This window comes from Phasianus colchicus, chromosome 36 (assembly GCF_987193195.1).
Source record: "Phasianus colchicus chromosome 36, bPhaCol1.hap1.1, whole genome shotgun sequence".
Lineage (NCBI taxonomy): Eukaryota > Metazoa > Chordata > Aves > Galliformes > Phasianidae > Phasianus > Phasianus colchicus.
Window position 1 is genome coordinate 763,466 of NC_143471.1, and position 21,059 is coordinate 784,524.

General features: G+C 55.3%; 2 protein-coding genes and 2 pseudogenes across 2 annotated transcripts; 1 reads left to right on the forward strand and 3 right to left on the reverse strand.

Moving 5' to 3' along the window:
• The first annotated feature begins 4,462 nt into the window (after nucleotides 1-4,462).
• LOC149913525 (endogenous retrovirus group V member 2 Env polyprotein-like) lies at nucleotides 4,463-5,704 on the forward strand (annotated as a pseudogene).
• Nucleotides 5,705-10,106: 4,402 nt separating this feature from the next.
• On the reverse strand, nucleotides 10,107-14,222 carry LOC149913526 (SUN domain-containing protein 2-like). The gene is made up of 10 exons (XM_090129391.1): nucleotides 14,059-14,222; nucleotides 13,842-13,903; nucleotides 13,623-13,684; nucleotides 13,146-13,171; nucleotides 12,748-12,883; nucleotides 12,356-12,440; nucleotides 11,678-11,790; nucleotides 11,106-11,273; nucleotides 10,657-10,743; nucleotides 10,107-10,227 (listed from the first exon to the last, which is right to left on the reverse strand). Exons 1-10 carry the CDS (start codon nucleotides 14,076-14,078, stop codon nucleotides 10,120-10,122), a joined length of 867 nt encoding a protein of 288 aa, XP_089985517.1. The 5' UTR covers nucleotides 14,079-14,222; the 3' UTR covers nucleotides 10,107-10,119.
• Nucleotides 14,223-17,977: 3,755 nt separating this feature from the next.
• LOC149913527 (sperm-associated antigen 4 protein-like) lies at nucleotides 17,978-20,241 on the reverse strand. The gene is made up of 5 exons (XM_090129431.1): nucleotides 20,214-20,241; nucleotides 19,549-19,661; nucleotides 18,977-19,144; nucleotides 18,528-18,614; nucleotides 17,978-18,098 (listed from the first exon to the last, which is right to left on the reverse strand). The coding sequence occupies exons 1-5, from the start codon at nucleotides 20,239-20,241 to the stop codon at nucleotides 17,991-17,993; spliced, it is 504 nt and encodes a 167-aa protein (XP_089985557.1). The 3' UTR covers nucleotides 17,978-17,990.
• Nucleotides 20,242-20,370: 129 nt separating this feature from the next.
• Nucleotides 20,371-21,059, reverse strand: LOC149913528 (uncharacterized; annotated as a pseudogene).

Genomic DNA, 21,059 nt, shown 5'->3' on the forward strand with positions numbered 1-21,059 from the left:
CAAAGAGGTACGGGAAACCGGAAGTGGCCGCTCAGTCGGGCTCTGACTCCGGATCAGACAGTGGCTGGGACGAGTGGTTCGCAATTGACTTAAACTCAGAGGAGGAGGGAATGAATACGAACAGAGTTAAGAGCCGAAATATTCCCATCCAAATTAAAGAGAAACCGCGAGGGGGCGAAATCCCTCTTACAGACTGGAGGAAAATAAAGATTGCATGCGCCGACTGGGCCCCATCGGCCGCACTAGCGTTCCCGGTCCGGGTGATGGATGGGGGACAGAGGGTCCACTCGCCGATAAACCCTAGGGATATACAAGCAATTGTTAAGGCAATTGCAGATAAAGGGCTTCACTCAGCTATGGTCTCCACCCTTATAGATGGTGTTGTTGGGGGAGACGATATGCTCCCATTTGACAAAAAACAAACCTGTAGACTAATTTTTGACGGAGCCCTGCCGTTAAAATTGTTAAGCCATCGCCATGGTCCACCATAAGACAAAATGAAAGTGAGAGCTTTACACAATTTGTAGATTGCCTCCAGGCAGCAGTCGACTCCTCGACCCTGCCCGCGGAAGCGAAAGGCCCGGTTGCCACCAAGGCAGCCCACAAGAGTGCGCTGGCCACAGGCGGCGTGACCACAGTGGTGCTGTGCAAGATCCGCCGCTACCAGAAGTCCACGGAGCTGCTGATCCGCAAGCTTCCCTTCCAGCGCCTGGTGTGCGAGATCACGCAGGACTCCAAGACCGACCTGCACTTCCAGAGCCCGGCCGTAGGCAAGCGAGGCCTACCTGGTGGGGCTCTTCGAGGACATCCAGCTCACCCAGCGCACCCGTGGGGAGCGCGCCTGAGGCCGCAGCTCATCCCCCTTTTCTTCCTATTAGAAAAGACTAACATCATGTTGGTAGAGCACCAACAACTGTTATAAGAATGTTCTTGTTCAGAGCACCTTATGTTTTCTATTCGAGTTTTCTATTGAAGATTGTTTTATTCAAGTTTTCTACTGAAGATTGTTATCTATTGTTATATTTTACCTAATTTAATTGTGCATAGGGAGGGGGGAAATGTAGGTAGTGAGGGTCTGGCGCCCGGAAGATATCGCGTTGTATGGGAAGACAGGGTCCCTCTCCCGATAGCCGATAGCGTTCAGTGCCCAGGTGATATAAGGCCGTTTTTCCTGCCAATAAACGCCATTTGCCGTCCACCACATTGGTGTCAGCGAGCTGATGGACCGAGCGACCTGGGATTGGTTGCCATGCCGTTCCCGAACCGGGTCGCCACGCCTACGATAGGCAAAACCACCTCAGCAGCAAGGAGCCCGTGGCCAAACTCCCGTCCCTGCAGAGGCAGAAGGGCAGAGCTTTGGCCTCTGCTGCACACCGCGGCACTGACCTGCGGGACGTCGCTTCTCCAAGCTGCCAATATCCAGAGGAAGGCTCCAGCTGTGGGGGACATCAGTCGGGACAGGCCGTTAGTTTGCTCAGAGCGCTGTGAGCCCCGCAGCCCCGTTTTCCTCCTCCAGACCCAGCGGGGACACGCCGTGCGGGACAGTCCCGCTCCCCAGCTCTGCTGGGGTGGCTTTGGGTGGGGAACGCTCACCAGAAAGCACTGCTAGAAGCAGGACGGGGTTCCTCCTTCCCCTCTCTTGGGCGACGCCTTGCCTAAGGGAGAGATCAGACAGCGGTTATCACGGCCCAGAGCGGGAGCAGGGCTGTGCCCACGGCAGGGGATTTGGGGCCGCCCGGCTGCAGAAAGCCCGGCAGCACGCGCTGCTCCTGGCTTCCCCTCCCTGCATTCTGGGCCCTGCCGCACCCACCTGCCCAGCTTGTGAAGGGGGAAGTGAGAATAGCCTCTGCTGAGGTCTAGGAAACCTGAAATCCCAGTGTTAGCACTGGAAGCCGCTGGAGAGGAGGAGGTAAAACTGAAATATGATGTTAGTAGTTTATGTAACGATGAGAGTTTGGAAAGCGAAAAGTTTGGGAAGGACACAGGCTGAGGAAGGCAAGGATGAGCAGGGTGTGACAGGGATGTAGAGGTGAGCGATATGGAGGAAAAACAAACAAACAAAAAACTGATTGAGAAACAGAGATGGTAAGGAAGTTGGGGATAACAGCAGCTGTTACTGTCGCAGCACTAGAGTAGGGCGTAGGACCCAGGGATCCACTCAGAGATAGGGGGGTGGGGGGGCTGGAAGAGCCCGGGGAGGGCTCTGCCCCACTGCAATGAAAGTAATGTGTGAATTACTGAGAAAGAGGGAACCGCCTCTGGTTGCAAAAATGAAGGATGGGAATTTGGGAAGTTTACCCTAGCAGATCCACTGGTTAAATTACAGCTAGGGAAGCAGAATAAAGAGGTAAAGAGATTAAATTCAGTAGAGACAATTGAAGCTAAGTGTCAAGCAAGACCAATTGATGGAAAATTTTAAGTCTGGCTTTAACACAAACTGGGAAAAGCAATGTTGTACCCATAGAAGTTAGGTAAATCCTAAATCAGGTATACACAGGATTGTAGGCATCAGGAATGCCTGGCAGAGCCAAAAATGCAGCCCAATAAAAGTTAAGTTAAAGACGGGAGCCAGCCCAACCAGGGTAAAGCAGTGCCCTTTGAGGATACAAGACTGTAGGAGGATAAAAGAAATAATAAATAACTTTATGAATTTTGGATTATTAATTGGATAGAAATCCAACTAGAACACCCCAATCTTGCAAATGAAAAATTGGATGGCAAGAGCTATAGTTTGGTACAAGATTTGAGGGCAATTAATAGAAATGTTGAATATATACAACCAGTGGAGTATATCTTTATTAACCAAGTTAAGGAATAAGTAGGTGGGGTTTACTGTTCTGGATTTGAAGTACACCTTTTTCTGCCTGGTTTTGCCAAAGAAAGTCTAAAATTATTTGCCTTTGAATAGGAAAACTCCAATAAGGGAAGAAGGAAATAATAATAATAATAATAATAATAATAATAATAATAATAATAATAATAATAATAATTTAAACAAAATAATAATAAAGATATAAGAAAACCTAGACAGTGTTACATAGGGTTGTGAGAACAGCCCAGTGATTTTTGAGAACTGGTCAACTCGTGAGCCTGAGATTTGGGTTCCTCCATCTCACAGTGGAACTTTACTGCAGTACGTGGATGCCACAGTAACCAAGGAGGACTGTGTACAGTGGACTGTGAGTTTGCTGAATTTCTTGATTTAAATGGCTATCAAGTTTCTCAACAGAAAGCACAACTGATCAAAGAGAAGGAAGCAATTCGCTGAACACCCAGAACACCAATGCAGAGCTGCCTCCAAGCCAGCAGTGTGCACTGCATGGAGGCTGTCTGTGCCAGTTGGTCAGACCTACAGGAGGAACCGTTGGACAACGCTGAGGATTCCTGGATTCATCGACAGAAGCAGTTTTGTGAGACAAGGAAACTGTAAGGCAGGACATGCAGCAACTGCTACTGACAAGGTAACTGAAGCAAAACCATCACCTGTGGGGACTTCCGCTCAGAAGGCTGAAATAACTGCCTTGACAAGAACCTTAAACATATGGACAGATGCTAAATATGCTTTTGGGGTGGTACCCACTCATGGTACCATCTGCAAAGAGCGAGGTTTTCTTACACACATGGAAAACAAATTCGGCATGATGTAAATCTACCAAAGAGCAGCATGGCTGTTATACATTGTAAAGGACAGCAGAAGAGTGACACTGTACAGGAAACTGGGAATATGATGGTGGATCAGGGGGCAGAACAGGCAGCTGAAGGAAAAGAAATTGGTGAACTGGCTTTAATTCCAGACAGTAAACTTAAAATACCTGAACCTTAATCAGAACCTATAAGATATTGTAGAGAGGATAGGAATCTAATTAATGATTTAGAAGGGAAGAGAGCAAGCTGACAGGTGGGTGCATACCCAGATGGACACATTGCTGTGCCCTTTATTATTTTATAGAAATCGGTTCTAAGGGAACATAATAAAACATATGGGGGTACAGACATCAGAAAGTAACTGTACAATCCTAGTACCAGGAACAGGGTGCAAGTGGGGCTTGTTGGGAAAGAGAATCTTTTAGGACAACAATTGTAAATTGATTTTTTTCAGAACTGCCAGGAAAAAGGAGGGTTTCGGTATATGCTGGTTCTAAGAAATACCCTTTTCAGGATGGCCAGAAGCATTCCCATGCAGGACCAATAAAGCCAAAGAAATAACCAAGGTATTGCTGCAGGAGATTATACCAAGGTTTGGATGTCCTGCAACAATACCTTCAACCAGGGAACTCACTTTACTGCAGAGATTGTCCAATAGGTCAGTAAGCATTGGGAATAAATTGGAATTAAATCGCAGGTTGTAAAACTGGGCCAGGAAGCTGGACTACCCTGCCCACAGTTGTTGCCTTTGGCTCTCCTTAGGAAACCTAGAGCCAAAGAGGGGTTAAGTCTTTCAAAATACGGTACAAAAGGCCTTATGTTGTACAAACAGGATCTCTACCCAGGTAGGGAGTGAAATACCGAGCATGTGGTAAGTCTACAAGACTAGCTTCAGGAAATAGAGAAACTGGTTCTAGGAACTAGAGCCCAAGGCCTTGACGGCTTGATCCCTCAAATACAATGGGAACTGAAGTCAGCTGGACCCTTAAAATTGTGAATCCAGAGACAGTAATGTGGGCTCTTATAATTGTTAGAAATGTTAATTTGATTAAGTGCAGCATTTGATGTAAATGCATATATATCTCTTGTGGAAAACATCATTGCAAAGTGTACTTGTATCTGTTTGATCTGTTGATTATTAATTCCTCTAAATCTATCTTTGTGGATAGGGAAAATTAGTGTGAAAGTCGGGTGGTGAAATTTAACAGGTATAGGATGTAGCTGGGAGTATGGGAATTCGAGAACAGTATCAGGACTCAACGAAACTACAAGGTGGAAGCAGGGCATAGGGTGCGATCCTAGCACAAGTGAAAATTCATCTTGGCCTACAGATAAGAATGTACTTGGGATTGTGAGAACGGGAACGTCTTTTACCCAACAAGAGGGTACGTCTAATCCATGCAGATTACCTTATGGATACTGGTGGTTATGTGGGGATGGGCAGACACGAAAAGCACTGCCTCCCAATTGCATTGGAACATGCTCTGCAGGATACTTGGTACCTCAGACCACGGTGCATAAGGAAATACCACGGGGACTCTTGAGAACATCCTGGAGACGGGTGAGAAGAGTACTAAATCCTTTGGTGGAAAAACCCACTGGTTTCCACAGCTTTGTGAGATGGCTCATCCCATCTCTTGGAGTAAGTGAGCTGGAGAAAGCAATTGTTAATATTTCAGCCACTCTAAAGGTAATAGAGAACGCTACTGCTGATGCAGTCAAAGCATTACAAGTTGAGATTTCAATGCTTAGTAAGGTTGTATTACAAAATAGAATGGCATTGGATCTCCTAACAGCCAAAGAGGGAGGGGTTCGTGTGATAATTAATCAGAGTTGTTGTGCTTATGTAGATAAGACTCAAGGGATAGAGACTGATCTACAGGCAATATGGGAGCACACTAAATTACTTCATCAGGTAACGAGGGATGATAGCTCATTAGGATTCACAGAATTGTGGGAAAAGCTTACCAGCTGGTTACCTAACTTTGCGTGGCTAAAGCAACTCTCTGTGGCTTGTATTATTATAATCATCTTGCTCTGTTTATGTGTGTTGCAATGAGATGCATTATGGATATGTAAAACTTCTGGGGATAGTTATGAGGAATGGAAAAAGCACAAGCTAAGGCAGAGAGTGGAAAGCGGGAGTTATTTCAAAACTTCCCTTTTCCCGAATGGAGCAATTTAGCAAAAGAATTTGCTAGGTTCAAGAAAAAGGGGGGAATTGAGTAAGGAGAGGACAAGATAAGGATTAACTCTTGTTTAGGAATGTAGCTAAGCAGGATGTGTGGTCAGATAAGAAGAGGACATCTGGAAACTGTTGCAACATTACACAAGGAATGGGTCAGGATCGGATTACTTCTGTCAGAGACAATGGGTCTTCTCACCATCAAAGGAGACCCCCACTGCTCATGGCGATAAGTCAGGAATGTCATGAATATGGATGCGAATTCCACTGATGGTCTATTCCTTCGGCCTGTATCTGTACCAAGCTTCTTCCTTACATTGGGCAAGATAGGTGGAAATATCCCCCTTGCACCCCGTGCCCGCGCAGCACTGATTAAAACGTACCTGCTTCATAATCTCACTTCGGCTTGTGGAGTCTGATTCCGCGAGTCAACCTTGTCAGAGAACGAAATCAGCTTCGCCAGACAGGACCTGCCTTCAGGAACCCGTGCTGACCGGGCCCGACCCTGTGCGAGCACAAGAACGACTGCTCAGAGCAGCAGCTGTGCAGCAACACCAACGGCACGAGAAAGCAACGCTGAGAGCCAAGGACATCTCCAGAAGGAAGAGAAAAGCGAGTCAAGTAAGCCGTGCCACGGCCGCGTGATAATGACCTGCAGGGCCGATTCTGCTCCCCATCCCTACCCAGCAGCACGAGGGGCTGCGTGCCCAGGGAACAACCAGCAAAGCCTGCAGGCAAAGAAGGCGCTGAGCACCTCAGCCTGATCCTGATCCTGATCCTGATCTGCCCGACCCCTCCCCACCTCCCCAGGAGATCCCCGAGGGCTCTCCGTTCCCCCCTCCCATCTTCCTCGGCCCCGCGGCGTCTCTGCGGTGCTCGGGGCTTCCGCTCGGCGGGGGCCGCTGCCCTGTGTCTCCCCGCCTCCCCCAGCCCGTGTATTTCGCTGCCCTCCGCCCCTCCCCCCGCTGCTGATCGCCCACCCCCCCAGTCCCTCTGTGTCACTGCCGGGGTTACACCCTCTCCCCGTTCCCCCCTCCCCTCCAGTTCCCCCATTCTGATCGCTATAGTCCTCTTCCACCCCTCTCTCCGTGCCGTCCCCATTCTGACCCCCAAGGTCCCCTTGACTGTCCCCGACCCCCCCGCTCAATCCCTCGTCCCTCCCCATTCTGATCCCCAGTGTCCCTCCCCCCCCTACTCATTCTGTTCCCTAGATTCCCCCCCCTTTCCCAGTCCCCTCTGTCTGACCCATAGAATCCCCTCTCCTCCCCCCAGGTACCCCCACTCCATTTCCCCCATTCTGATCCCTAGAGTCTCCAACCACGCCCCAGTCCCCTGTATTTGACTGCCAAGGTCCCCTGTCCTCCCTTCTCCCCCCACCTCCTCACCCCTTTTTCTGACCCCTGTACCCCCCCGTGCGCTCTTCCCTGACCCCTGGAGTCCGTTCCCCCATTTTGACTTCCAATCCCCCCCAGTCGGACACCTTTTGTGTCCCATAGAAGCCCCTCACAACTCCTGGCTCTCCTCTCCCACTACTCCGTCTGCCCTCAGATGTCCTTTCTGCCTCGTAGAGACTCTGTTCACCTCTTTCCCCCACACAAGCCACTCAGTTCCCCCCAGACTCTCTTTCAACACCACTGAGACCTCATTCCCCTCTTTCCCCCTGCCCAGTGTCCCCCTAAGGTCTGTCCCCAGACTCCCTTTACACAGCATGGAAGCCTCAGTAACCCCTGTTTTCCTCCCACAGCCTCTCCTATCCACTCCTGGAGTCGTGCAGAAGAATCTGGAGATGTCCTAGAAGGGTCTGGGGGTGCGCAGGGGGTCCCCCGGTGGGTGCTGGGGGTCTTTGGATTCATACAGAAGGGTCTGGAGATGTCTTGGAGGGGTCTTGGAGTTGTCCAGGGGGTCCCCAGGATGGTCCTGGAGGTCCATTGAAGGATCAGGAAGCTCCCAGGATGTGTCCAGGAGCTCTGAGGAGCCACTGGGATGTCCCAGTAGAGTCTGGTAGGGTCCAGGGAGTTCTCATGTGGGTCTGAGTGGTCCTGGAGTCATCCAGAAGGGTCTGGGGATGTTCCAGAATGGTCCTGTAGGGTCTAGGGAGTTCTCAGGTGGGTTCAAAGGGTCCTGTTGTCTTCTGGAAGGGTCTGGAGATGTTTCAGAGTTGTCTTGTGGTGTCCAGGAAGGTCCTGGAGTCATCCAGAAGGGTTGGAGATGTCCCAGAGGGGTCTCTGGGAGACCAGTGTGTCCCCAGGGGTTCCCGGAGTCCGGCAGAGGTCTCCAATGGGGATTTTGAGGACAACCTCACATAGCGACACGTTCTCGCTCTGCTTTGTCTCCGTGGGATCGCCCCCAAAAATGTCTGCTTCCCTTAAAATCAGTACTGTGTCAATTTAGTTGTATTTTTTTCCGCACTTCCTTTCAGAAATGGATGGTTCTCACCAAATCCCCGTGCAAAGCCCCACGGAAACATCTCCCCCCAGGGCCTCAGGGTGACACCGGGACAACCGCCCGTCCCCGAAGTTCTCACTGTCACTGTAACCATGGAACCTGGGGCCGTACCAACCCGTCTACCTCGAGAGCCCCATCAGCGCTCTGCAGCTCCTGGAGCCGGGTGATGCTGTCACCCTGGCTGTCCATGACCGTCCCACGCTGTCCCCCCTGCCATGGTGGCACAACTGCAGCGCGGTGCCATCCTCATTGAAGAGGTGACGAGGAGAGGTACAGGGAGGGGGTCTGGGGACAGTCGGGGACACGTGGGGTCTGGTGTGGGTGTGACATGGGGTCGCTGGTGTCACTGTGGTTGGGTGTCACCTTCACTGGACGATATTGGGTGTCTCTGAGTGTCACTGCCTTCAGGTGGGCCGGGCTTAAGGTGCTGGGGGGCCGCGTGCTGCTCTGCCTCGGCCCCGCGGCATCTCTGCGGTGCTCGGGGCTTCCGCTCGGCGGGGGCCGCTGTATTTGACTGCCAAGGTCCCCTGTCCTCCCTTCTCCCCCTTTTTCTGACCCCTGTACCCCCCTGTGTGCTCCTTCCTTACCCCTGGAGTCCTTTCCCCCATTTTGACTTCTAGTCCCCCCTAGTCGGACACCTTTTGTGTCCCATACAAGCCCCTCACAACTCCTGGCTCTCCTGTCCCACTCCTCCCTTTGCCCCCAGATGTCCTTCCTGCCTCGTAGAGAGTCTGTTCACCTCTTTTCCCCACACAACCACAGGGCCAAAGGGTGTGCCCTATTGCTATAGGGGGTGGGATATGGGATTGGGATTGACAGGTGGGAGATGGGGTTGGGATGTGGGATTGGGAATGAGGTTTGGAATTGGAATTGGCATGTTGGATGTGGGATTGGGATGTGAAATTTAGGATTGGGGTGTGAGGATGTGGATATGGGATGGATACGGGATGAGTTTAGGATGGAGATGGGATCAATATGGGAAGAACATGGGATGGATTGGGGATGGGATATAGATATGGGATGGGACTGGGATGAGAATGCATTGGGGTAAGTATATGGAATGGACATGGGATGGATGTGCGGATACGGATTTGGGATAGATATGGATATGGGGTACGGGATGGGGATAGGATGTTGGGGTCAGGTAATGACATGACAACAGTACAGCACGGACAATTGTGGGGGTACTTTCTATTTATTGGCACAGCACAGCCTGGAAAGCCCCGGTTGATGTCAGCCATAGTTCTCTGGCTGGCAGATGATGCCCCCAAACCCACACGCCGGGGGTGCTCCCACCTCCTGACTGATGGTGGAGAGAAGTGGGAGGGCAGAGGTGATGCTGGGGGGGGCAGGGGGAAGAGGGGAGCTCAGGGGCCTGCTGTGCCTGTCCTACTTCCCCCAGGCAGTGGTTTTACAGGTGTTGCATGGTGCCCCCCCCATGGGTGCCGCTCCCACCTCTTGATGGATGACAGAGAGGAGTGGGAGGGCAGAGGTGGTGCTTTGCTGGGGGGCTGGGGGCTGCAGGGCCTGGTATCCTTCTCCCTGGCATTCTGCGTGGTTTTCTGGGTGTTGGATAATGCCCCCAAACTGGGTGTTGGATAATGCCCCCAAACTGACAACCTGGAGGGACCGCTCCCGACCCCTGAAGGATGGATGGTGCTGGGGGACGGGGGTTGGTGTTGATGCCCCCGCTCTGCAGAGCCTGGGCTGGTGGGCTGTGGGGGCCGCAGCGGGGGCAGCAGAGCCCGGCTGCTGTCAGGCCTGGCAGGGGCCGCCCTGGTGGTGCCATGCGGCCACTGGGCAGTGGTCGTGATTATTGCCTTTTAAGAAATCTCTGCTGTCTTTTACAAATTTCCATGAATTTCCACTTGGTACACACAGGTGTGTTCTGCGTTTCCCCAGTTGCTCCGCACCTCCAATTTGACACGGCCGAAGGCTTTGCGGGGCTCCTCCTGCCAACACAAAGAGGAGAGGCTTCGTGACGCACATGGGAAGAGCCACGGCGCATCCGCACCGCTCCCTTTGCCAGCTGCCCAACTCTGGCTTGCTCTGCTCCGCTCCCTGGGCTGCCGGGGGATGCCAGAATGGCACTGCTGATGGAGGAAGGCAGCTGCACTGCTCCCTCCCACCAGCAATCGCCGCTCCACACCCACAGGGAGACAGTTTCCCTCCCACAGCGCCTTCCCGTGCTGCTCTCTCTGCCCTAGCAGAAAGAATAATTGCTTCCAAATTGCTGGGCTGCCTCGTCTGTCTTCCCCGTAGGAGTCAGCCGCGTTGGAGAACAGAGCAGAGCCTGGCTGATCAGGCAAACCCTTTCTTGCCAGGACTTGCAGGCAGCCCGGCCTTCCTGCCTGGCAGCCTGGCGCACGCGCTTGCCGTACCTGCACGTGGAAGGTCTGGGCGATGTCTCCGTCCACGTCATAAACGAATAACCCCAGGAGAGTTTCACTTTCATCCTCATCCAGTCCCTGAAAGGCAAGAGATGATTTCGGTCACATTTAGGCAGGCAGTGTGAAAAGGAACCCGTCGAGGCCAAAGGTGGGAGCCCTTCCCCCCTCCTCGGTTCTGGCAGGATTGGAGCACAAAGGAGGGTGAAGCTAAGTCGGGGCACGTGGAGCAATAGCTCCTAGCTGCTCGGCCACGAAGAGCAGCAGAGGCCTCCAGAGATGTGTAACCACCCCGAGGGTCTCCGTCCCTTGGGCAGGATGCCGCGCTCTGCAGCAGCCCACCACAGCTCTCTGGGAGCTGCCACCGCTATGGGGTCTTCTGGGGCTCTATGCCAAAGCTTTTCCCCGGGGCCCTCCAGAAGAAGCAGCAGGCAGAGACTTACCAAGACAGCAAACTCTCTGGGGGCACCGCTGACTTCCCCGGAGGGAGAGACCGCCTTGGAGATGTGCCAGATGGTGAAAGCTGTGGGCCAGATTTTCTCCGGCAGCCGGATGACCACGTGGCCCCGAGATCCTTGGAAAGCCCAGCAGTTGCCAGGAGAAATATCGGGCTGAAATGAGAAAGACGCGTCTCTCAGTGCTGAGGCAAAGAGCCGCCAGAGCTGGCTGTTGGGCAAGGAGCACAGAGCTTGCCTTCTCTGTGGGCTGCTGTTCTCCTCGTAATGCAATGCTAGTCAAGGGACGATAGGGGAATGTGCAAAGGTTTGGACAACAGCTCTGGAGTCAACCGCCTTTCCCTGCTCGCCCAGAGCCACAGGGCAGCCCTCCCAGCATCTGTCGGCCCATCACCTATCTATAACCCATCCATCACCCATCGGCCGTAGCGCTGGTGCCAGTAATGTGGGGAAGAGTGTGGGCTGAGCAGTGCAGCTGGGCCAAGGAAATTGCTGCGCGCTTGCTCCTGCAGCCAGAAGGCAAGGCAGTGAACACACAGCCACCATTTCTCCTGCCATACCTTCAAGAGCGTCTCGGGAGGCTTGGCGGCGGAAAAGAGTGGAGAAAGCCAGCGGTTCTTCCAGCCTTTCCCACCAAAGCTCTTGGATGTCCTCTCTGCATCAACAGTGGCACCTGAAATAAGGATGGGAAGACGTGCACTGGGGCAGCCCAGAGATGAGCTGAAGGAGTGAATGCTCATTCCCCGAAGCTCTGGGTGGGGCTCTGCGGTGCAAAATCCCTCCCGCTGTGTCTGGGAACTGTTGAGTCCCAGCCTGAGCCACTGATTGTGCACCTGGGGAAAGGAGCCGCTCAGCCCTAGGAGCACAGGTGAAGGCTTTTTAAGTTCTCAGAGAGGGGAGATTCAGATGGGATGTCAGGAGGAAATTCTTGACCGGCAGTGGGCGGAGAGGCCCTGCAATGTGCTACCCACAGAAGCCATGGATGGAAGCCATGGATGGAAGCCCCATTCCTGGAGGCGATGGAGACCAGGTGGGATGGGGCCCTGAGCACCTGATGGAAAGGGTGGCAGCCCTGTCAACGGCAGGCAGTTGGACTGGGATGCTCTGTAAGGTCCCCTCAGACCTCAGCCACTCTGAAACTCTATGAGATAACTCTGACAGAAAGCAGAGCTTGGCAGGTGTTGGGGAGTGCCAGACGCAAAGCTGAGGGCAGTGAAGCTGTCCGTCTGTCTACATACCCATGGTTTCCAGAGCCCAGTTGGGCATCCAGACGCCGTTTTCCATGACTTTCTCAATGGCGTGCTGTGTCAGCTGCAGAATTTCCTGGCAACAAATAGGGAATGGAGAGACAGCAGTGAGCACAGATGCAGGAGGAGATCGGTGTGAGCAGGGAGTCCTATCCAAGAGCTAGGGGACGGCTCCATGTCTTTCCAGAAATCCGGCAAGACCTTCCACAAAGCGTGCCTTGATGAGCCGCGGGACTCCAGAGCCACAACAAAGATGGACCTTGGGCTCTGCCTGACCCCCCTGCTGCCAGCCTCGTGCCATCTCCAGAACAGCCTGGGCAGCCAGAGCACAGAGCTGTCTCTGGCAAGGGCTGAGAGCAAACAGGAGGGAGCAGCACCTTTACCTCTCTCTTCAATCCATTGATCCCGTTCTCTTGGAGGACGTCAAGCACTGACTGGAGAATCAGGTCTTTCCCGGCCGACAGCTGAGTTTTCACGTTCAGCTCCCGCCTCTTCCCCTCCAGCCAAACCGGTGAGCTCCTGAAGGCAAAGGCAAAGAGTCTTGTTTGGCACTGCTCAGCCCGCAGCTCAAAGCTCCAGTGCCATGTGGTGAAGGGTCCTGGGGCTTTGTGCCCTTCCTTATCCCCCAGCCCCTTTCATTCCTTCGCTTTGCCCAGGGCCGCCTTCCCCCGTACGGATGGCAAAGGCTGGAGCCCTGGGCACGAGGCGAAGGCGTGCCAAGAGCGCGCAGCCAGCTGAGGCCACGCTACGGACCAGGTGCAGGGCAAGGAAGTGTTCTTACCCCAGGGACGGGAGCTCACGCACAGCCTCTGCTGAAGCCACCTGGAAGAGAAAGGCATTTGATGGCAGGAAGCGCACGGAGCACGGCCAGGGCTTCCGAAGGAGCTTCCCAGGGAACCGCTGGCAGAATTTCCTGCTGCTTCCCAGCGGTTTGCAGGGCAGCGCTGCCCAAAGTCGGGCTCTTAAGCCCTCCCCGTGCTGCAGAGCATCTGCTGCTTCTCCGTTTGCTTTCCCAGCCCCTCCAGACTCCCCAGTGCCAGGGATGGGCCAAAGGCCCATTCTTCCCACGCGCTACCGCCTTCAGCCCGAGCTCCGAGCTGGGCACCGGGAAGGTGCTTCCAGACCGAAGCCCACCCTGCTGCCAAGGCGACCCCAGCCCGGCTCAAGGTCCGCCCTCCGCCTCAGCAGTGAGGAGCCCGTGGCCAAACTCCCGTCCCTGCAGAGGCAGAAGGGCAGAGCTTTGGCCTCTGCCGCACACCGCGGCACTGACCTGCGGGACGTCGCTTCTCCAAGCTGCCAATATCCAGAGGAAGGCTCCAGCTGTGGGGGACATCAGTCGGGACAGGCCATTAGTTTGCTCAGACCGCTCCGAGCCCCGCAGCCCCGTTTTCCTCCTCCAGACCCAGCGGGGACATGCCGTGCGGGACAGTCCCGCTCCCCAGCTCTGCTGGGGTGGCTTTGGGTGGGGAACGCTCACCAGAAAGCACTGCTAGAAGCAGGATGGGGCTCCTCCTTCCCCTCTCTTGGGCGACGCCTTGCCTAAGGGAGAGATCAGACAGCGGTTATCACGGCCCAGAGCGGGAGCAGGGCTGTGCCCACGGCAGGGGATTTGAGGCCGCCTGGCTGCAGAAAGCCCGGCAGCACGCGCTGCTCCTGGCTTCCCCTCCCTGCATTCTGGGCCCTGCCGCACCCACCTGCCCAGCTGGGCTGGCATTTTGGCACCTTCACTCCAGCAGACACAGGGAACAGCTCGCTCTCCTCCCAGGACACGAGCACCTCTTCCCACTCGCCTGCTCTGCAATCCTGGCGGGACTGCACTGCTGCATAGGTCTGCGGCGTGGCTGAGTAGGACGGCGGGTTCTGATGTCATAATAGCTGACAGCTGCCGAGGCCGAGGGACGCCTTCTAGGCCCTCCCAGGGCGTGCCCAGGAGGCACAGAGCCCATGGCTGTGAGCCCAGCCCGGGGTGAAATTGCCAGAAACACCTCCGAGCGCAGAGAGGAGCCGCGGTGTGGATGTCTGTGCTGTTGCACAGCTGCTCCCGTCCTGGGCACGGACAGGCTGAGTGCTCCTGGCTGTGAAAGTCACAGACTCATGGACTGCCCGGTGTTGAAAAGGACTACGATGCTCATCCAGTCCCAACCCCCTGCTGTGTGCAGGTCGCCAACCAGCAGAGCAGGCTGTCTAGAGCCACATCCAGCTTGGCCTCGAACGCCTGCAGGGATGGGGCATCCACAGCCTCCTTGGGCAAGCTGTCCCAGTGCCTCCACGCCCTCCAAGTAAAAAACTTCCTCCTAATACCCAACCTAAGTCTGCTGTCTCAGTTTAAGCCCATTCCCCCTTGTCCTATCACCATCTGCTCACAAACAGCCGTTCCCCCTCCTGTTCATACGCTCCCTTCACGCACTGGAAGGCCACAGTCGGGTCTCCCCAGAGCCTTCTCTTCTCCAGGCTAAACAAGCCGAGCAGAGGGGGACAATCACCTCCCTCTCCCTGCTGGCCCCCCCTTTTTTCATGCAGCCCAGCACACAGTTGGCTGCAAGCACACGCTGCTGGCCCGCGGCCAGCTTCTCATCCACCAGGACCCCCGAGTCCTTCTCCGCAGGGCTGCTCTCCAGCAGATCTTCCCCCAGTCTGTACCAGTACCTGGCATTGCCCCGACCCGATGCAGCACGCTGCCCTCGGCCTTATTGAACCTCATTAGGTTTTCGTGGGCCCACTTCTCCAGCCTGTCCGGGACCCCCTGGATGGCTTCCCTTCCCCCTGCCATCTCAATCACACCGCTCAGCTTGGTGTCATCACAAACTTGCTGAGGATGCACTCGATGCCATCGTCTGTCACTGATGAAGATGTTGAAGAGCACCGCTCCCAGGACCGACCCCTGAGGGACACCGGGGACTTCAGCAGACAGCCACGATTTTGCAGATATGATGGAGAGTGGCTCGGCGACCACATCAGCCATCTCTTTCCGAACCCTGGGATGGGTATCATCCGCTCCCCCGGCCTTACAGACCTTCAGTTCCATGAGAAGCTCTGGACTTGTTCCGCTGTTACAGCGGGACGGAATCCACTTCTCTCACCCACACTGAGGGCTTTGGGGTCCTGGCAGCCGTGGGGAGGAGCCTGACCAGCAGTGAGGAGTGAGGCAAAGCTCTTATTGCGCACCTCAGCTTTTCCCATGTCGGAGGAAGCCAGTTCTCCGTCCTCACTTATCAGAGGGGGAACGCTCTCCTCTCCTGCCTGTGTGCCTGCAGAACCCCTTGTCATTTTCACATCCCTCACCAAGTTCAGCTCCACCTGTGCCTTGGCTTTCCTAATCCTATCCCTGCACACACACACAGCAGCGCCGTGGCAATTTGCAGAGCTTAACTTGGAGTTCCATCACACGTTGTGTTTTTGCACTCAGACGTTACCGGCTGCCGAGCGGAGCGGCTGATGAGGCCATAGTGAGCTTTTTTCCTAACAGTGTGTGGGACCTGAGGAAAATGTCCTTGCACATTTTGAGGCAAAAGATAAAAGTATTCTACTGGGACTGCGGTGCTTCTCGTGAGGCACAGTCATGGAGGCAGAAGAGAGAAGTATTCCTTTGTGACCCGTGCAAAGTTATTGAGGAGGAACGAGGCTGTTCTCCCACTAAGGCTGGAACAGAAGGTTTTGGAACTGTCGCTCATGGATTCCTTTTGCTAAACTCACACGTTGGTTCTTAAACTGATGTGCTAATGCCTGATGCCGGACAGAGCACCCCGCATCAATGCCTCCTTTGCCTTTGAGGATTACGATGTTCATATTGTTGGAAATATCCAAATCACTTATCAGTGTCTTTGATAAAGCAGACTTTATTCGCAATTGCAGCGGCAGGATCCCACCAGCAGCAGCGTGCACAGAAAGCAGCCTTACATCTTTTATGCCCTATTACCTATCTCTGTTATTCTCTCTACTGTCCCTACTGCTTATCTCTTTCTCCCCTGGTTCCTCATTGGCTGAGTACTTCAGGATCACAACCTTCCTGACGCTCAGCTGAACACACGGATGCTGGACAAACGTGAATTTTTGCCAGCTCAGCATGGATTGCTGATTATTTAACTTCTCACACCTGCTCACTCAACACTCGGTCATTGTTTCTGGACATCTGCTCGTCCTTGCATAGAGATAAGCTGGGAAGGAGGATAGAGGGGAGTATCCTGATGCCTGCCCGTTGCATCCCATCCCCGGAGCTCTGCCCTCCCCCAGTCGCTCCCCCAGCTCCCCAGCAGATCCCTGAGGGCTCTCCGTTCCCCCCACACTCTTCTTCTCCTTCAACCTTACTGCCCCACGAGCCCCACTCGGGCTTCAGGCCCTATGCAACCGCCTCACCCCCCCACATCCCCATCCCAGGGTATTTCACTGCCTTCCCCCCCACCCCCACCACGGGTGGCCCACAACCCCCCGCGTCCCTCAGTCTGACCCCCGGGGTTACACTCTCCCCCCTCTCCCCCACCTCCAATTCCCCCATTCTCATCTATGGAGTCCTCTTCCACCCCTCCCTCCCCTCAGTTGTTTCCTCCATCAGTGTCTTTCCCATTCTGACCCCCAGGGTGCCCTGTCTGACCCCCGACCCCCTGTTCCTTCCTCGGTCCCCCACTCTGATCCCCTGTGTCCCCTTTCTTGCCCCCCCATGTGTCTTCCCATTTTGTCCCCTAGATACATCTCCCCCAGTCCCCTCTGACACCCAGAATTCCCCATCCCCCCAAGAATCCCCACTCCAACTCCCCCATTCTGATCCGTAGTCTCCTCCTGTCCCCCAGTCCCCTCACTTTGCCACCCCAGGCCTCCTGTCTTCCCTTACTCCCCCCCAATCCTGACCCCCTTTTCTGACCCCTAGAGTCCCCTGTACCCCCCATACCCTCCTTCCTGACCTCGGGAGTCCGTTCCCCCATTTTGACCCCCAATATTCCCCACCTGGACCCCCTTTATGTCCCATACATGACAACAGTACAGCGCGGACAATTGTGGTGGTACTTTCTATTTATTGGCACAGCACAGCCTGGAAAGCCCCGGCTGATGCCAGCAGTGGTTCTCTGGCCTGCAGATGATGCCCCCAAACCCACACGCCGGGGGTGCTCCCACCTCCTGACTGATGGAGAGAAGTGGGAGGGCAGAGGTGATGCTGGGGGGGGCGGGGGGAAGAGGGGAGCTCAGGGGCCTGCTGTGCCTGTCCTACTTCCCCCAGGCAGTGGTTTTACAGGTGTTGCATGATGCCCCCCCCATGGGTGCCGCTCCCACCTCTTGATGGATGACAGAGAGGAGTGGGAGGGCAGAGGTGGTGCTTTGCGGGGGGGCTGGGGGCTGCAGGGCCTGGTATCCTTCTCCCTGGCATTCTGCGTGGTTTTCTGGGTGTTGGATAATGCCCCCAAACTGACAACCTGGAGGGACCGCTCCCGACCCCTGAAGGATGGATGGTGCTGGGGGACGGGGGTTGGTGTTGATGCCCCCGCTCTGCAGAGCCTGGGCTGGTGGGCTGTGGGGGCCGCAGCGGGGGCAGCAGAGCCCGGCTGCTGTCAGGCCTGGCAGGGGCCGCCCTGGTGGTGCCATGCGGCCACTGGGCAGTGGTCGTGATTATTGCCTTTTAAGAAATCTCTGCTGTCTTTTACAAATTTCCATGAATTTCCACTTGGTACACACAGGTGTGTTCTGCGTTTCCCCAGTTGCTCCGCACCTCCAATTTGACACGGCCGAAGGCTTTGCGGGGCTCCTCCTGCCAACACCAAGAGGAGAGGCTTCGTGACGCACATGGGAAGAGCCACGGCGCATCCGCACAGCTCCCTTTGCCAGCTGCCCAACTCTGGCTTGCTCTGCTCCGCTCCCTGGGCTGCCGGGGGATGCCAGAATGGCACTGCTGATGGAGGAAGGCAGCTGCACTGCTCCCTCCCACCAGCAATCGCCGCTCCACACCCACAGGGAGACAGTTTCCCTCCCACAGCGCCTTCCCGTGCTGCTCTCTCTGCCCTAGCAGAAAGAATAATTGCTTCCAAATTGCTGGGCTGCCTCGTCTGTCTTCCCCGTAGGAGTCAGCCGCGTTGGAGAACAGAGCAGAGCCTGGCTGATCAGGCAAACCCTTTCTTGCCAGGACTTGCAGGCAGCCCGGCCTTCCTGCCTGGCAGCCTGGCGCACGCGCTTGCCGTACCTGCACGTGGAAGGTCTGGGCGATGTCTCCGTCCACGTCATAAACGAATAACCCCAGGAGAGTTTCACTTTCATCCTCATCCAGTCCCTGAAAGGCAAGAGATGATTTCGGTCACATTTAGGCAGGCAGTGTGAAAAGGAACCCGTCGAGGCCAAAGGTGGGAGCCCTTCCCCCCTCCTCGGTTCTGGCAGGATTGGAGCACAAAGGAGGGTGAAGCTAAGTCGGGGCACGTGGAGCAATAGCTCCTAGCTGCTCGGCCACGAAGAGCAGCAGAGGCCTCCAGAGATGTGTAACCACCCCGAGGGTCTCCGTCCCTTGGGCAGGATGCCGCGCTCTGCAGCAGCCCACCACAGCTCTCTGGGAGCTGCCACCGCTATGGGGTCTTCTGGGGCTCTATGCCAAAGCTTTTCCCCGGGGCCCTCCAGAAGAAGCAGCAGGCAGAGACTTACCAAGACAGCAAACTCTCTGGGGGCACCGCTGACTTCCCCGGAGGGAGAGACCGCCTTGGAGATGTGCCAGATGGTGAAAGCTGTGGGCCAGATTTTCTCCGGCAGCCGGATGACCACGTGGCCCCGAGATCCTTGGAAAGCCCAGCAGTTGCCAGGAGAAATATCGGGCTGAAATGAGAAAGACGCGTCTCTCAGTGCTGAGGCAAAGAGCCGCCAGAGCTGGCTGTTGGGCAAGGAGCACAGAGCTTGCCTTCTCTGTGGGCTGCTGTTCTCCTCGTAATGCAATGCTAGTCAAGGGACGGTAGGGGAATGTGCAAAGGTTTGGACAACAGCTCTGGAGTCAACCGCCTTTCCCTGCTCGCCCAGAGCCACAGGGCAGCCCTCCCAGCATCTGTCGGCCCATCACCTATCTATAACCCATCCATCACCCATCGGCCGTAGCGCTGGTGCCAGTAATGTGGGGAAGAGTGTGGGCTGAGCAGTGCAGCTGGGCCAAGGAAATTGCTGCGCGCTTGCTCCTGCAGCCAGAAGGCAAGGCAGTGAACACACAGCCACCATTTCTCCTGCCATACCTTCAAGAGCGTCTCGGGAGGCTTGGCGGCGGAAAAGAGTGGAGAAAGCCAGCGGTTCTTCCAGCCTTTCCCACCAAAGCTCTTGGATGTCCTCTCTGCATCAACAGTGGCACCTGAAATAAGGATGGGAAGACGTGCACTGGGGCAGCCCAGAGATGAGCTGAAGGAGTGAATGCTCATTCCCCGAAGCTCTGGGTGGGGCTCTGCGGTGCAAAATCCCTCCCGCTGTGTCTGGGAACTGTTGAGTCCCAGCCTGAGCCACTGATTGTGCACCTGGGGAAAGGAGCCGCTCAGCCCTAGGAGCACAGGTGATGGCTTTTTAAATTCTCAGAGAGGGGAGATTCAGATGGGATGTCAGGAGGAAATTCTTGACCGGCAGTGGGCGGAGAGGCCCTGCAATGTGCTACCCACAGAAGCCATGGATGGAAGCCCCATTCCTGGAGGCGATGGAGACCAGGTGGGATGGGGCCCTGAGCACCTGATGGAAAGGGTGGCAGCCCTGTCAACGGCAGGCAGTTGGACTGGGATGCTCTGTAAGGTCCCCTCAGACCTCAGCCACTCTGAAACTCTATGAGATAACTCTGACAGAAAGCAGAGCTTGGCAGGTGTTGGGGAGTGCCAGACGCAAAGCTGAGGGCAGTGAAGCTGTCCGTCTGTCTACATACCCATGGTTTCCAGAGCCCAGTTGGGCATCCAGACGCCGTTTTCCATGACTTTCTCAATGGCGTGCTGTGTCAGATGCAGAATTTCCTGGCAACAAATAGGGAATGGAGAGACAGCAGTGAGCACAGATGCAGAGGAGATCGGTGTGAGCAGGGAGTCCTATCCAAGAGCTAGGGGAGGGCTCCATGTCTTTCCAGAAATCCGGCAAGACCTTCCACAAAGCGTGCCTTGATGAGCCGCGGGACTCCAGAGCCACAACAAAGATGGACCTTGGGCTCTGCCTGACCCCCCTGCTGCCAGCCTCGTGCCATCTCCAGAACAGCCTGGGCAGCCAGAGCACAGAGCTGTCTCTGGCAAGGGCTGAGAGCAAACAGGAGGGAGCAGCACCATTACCTCTCTTCAATCCATTGATCCCGTTCTCTTGGAGGACATCAAGCACTGACTGGATAATCAGGTCCTTCCCGGACGATAGCTGAGTTTTTCACGTTCAGCTCCCGCCTCTTCCCCGCCAGCCAAACCGGTGAGCTCCTGAAGGCAAAGGCAAAGAGTCTTGTTCGGCACTGCTCAGCCCGCAGCTCAAAGCTCCATTGCCACGAGGTGAAGGGTCCTGGGGCTTTGTGCCCTTCCTTATCCCCCAGCCCCTTTCATTCCTTCGCTTTGCCCAGGGCTGCCTTCCCCCGTACGGATGGCAAAGGCTGGAGCCCTGGACACGAGGCGAAGGCGTGCCAAGAGCGCGCAGCCAGCTGAGGCCACGCTACAGACAAGGTGCGGGGCAAGGAAGCGTTCTTACCCCAGAGACGGGAGCTCACGCACAGGCTCTGCTGACGCCACCGGGAAGAGAAAGGCAT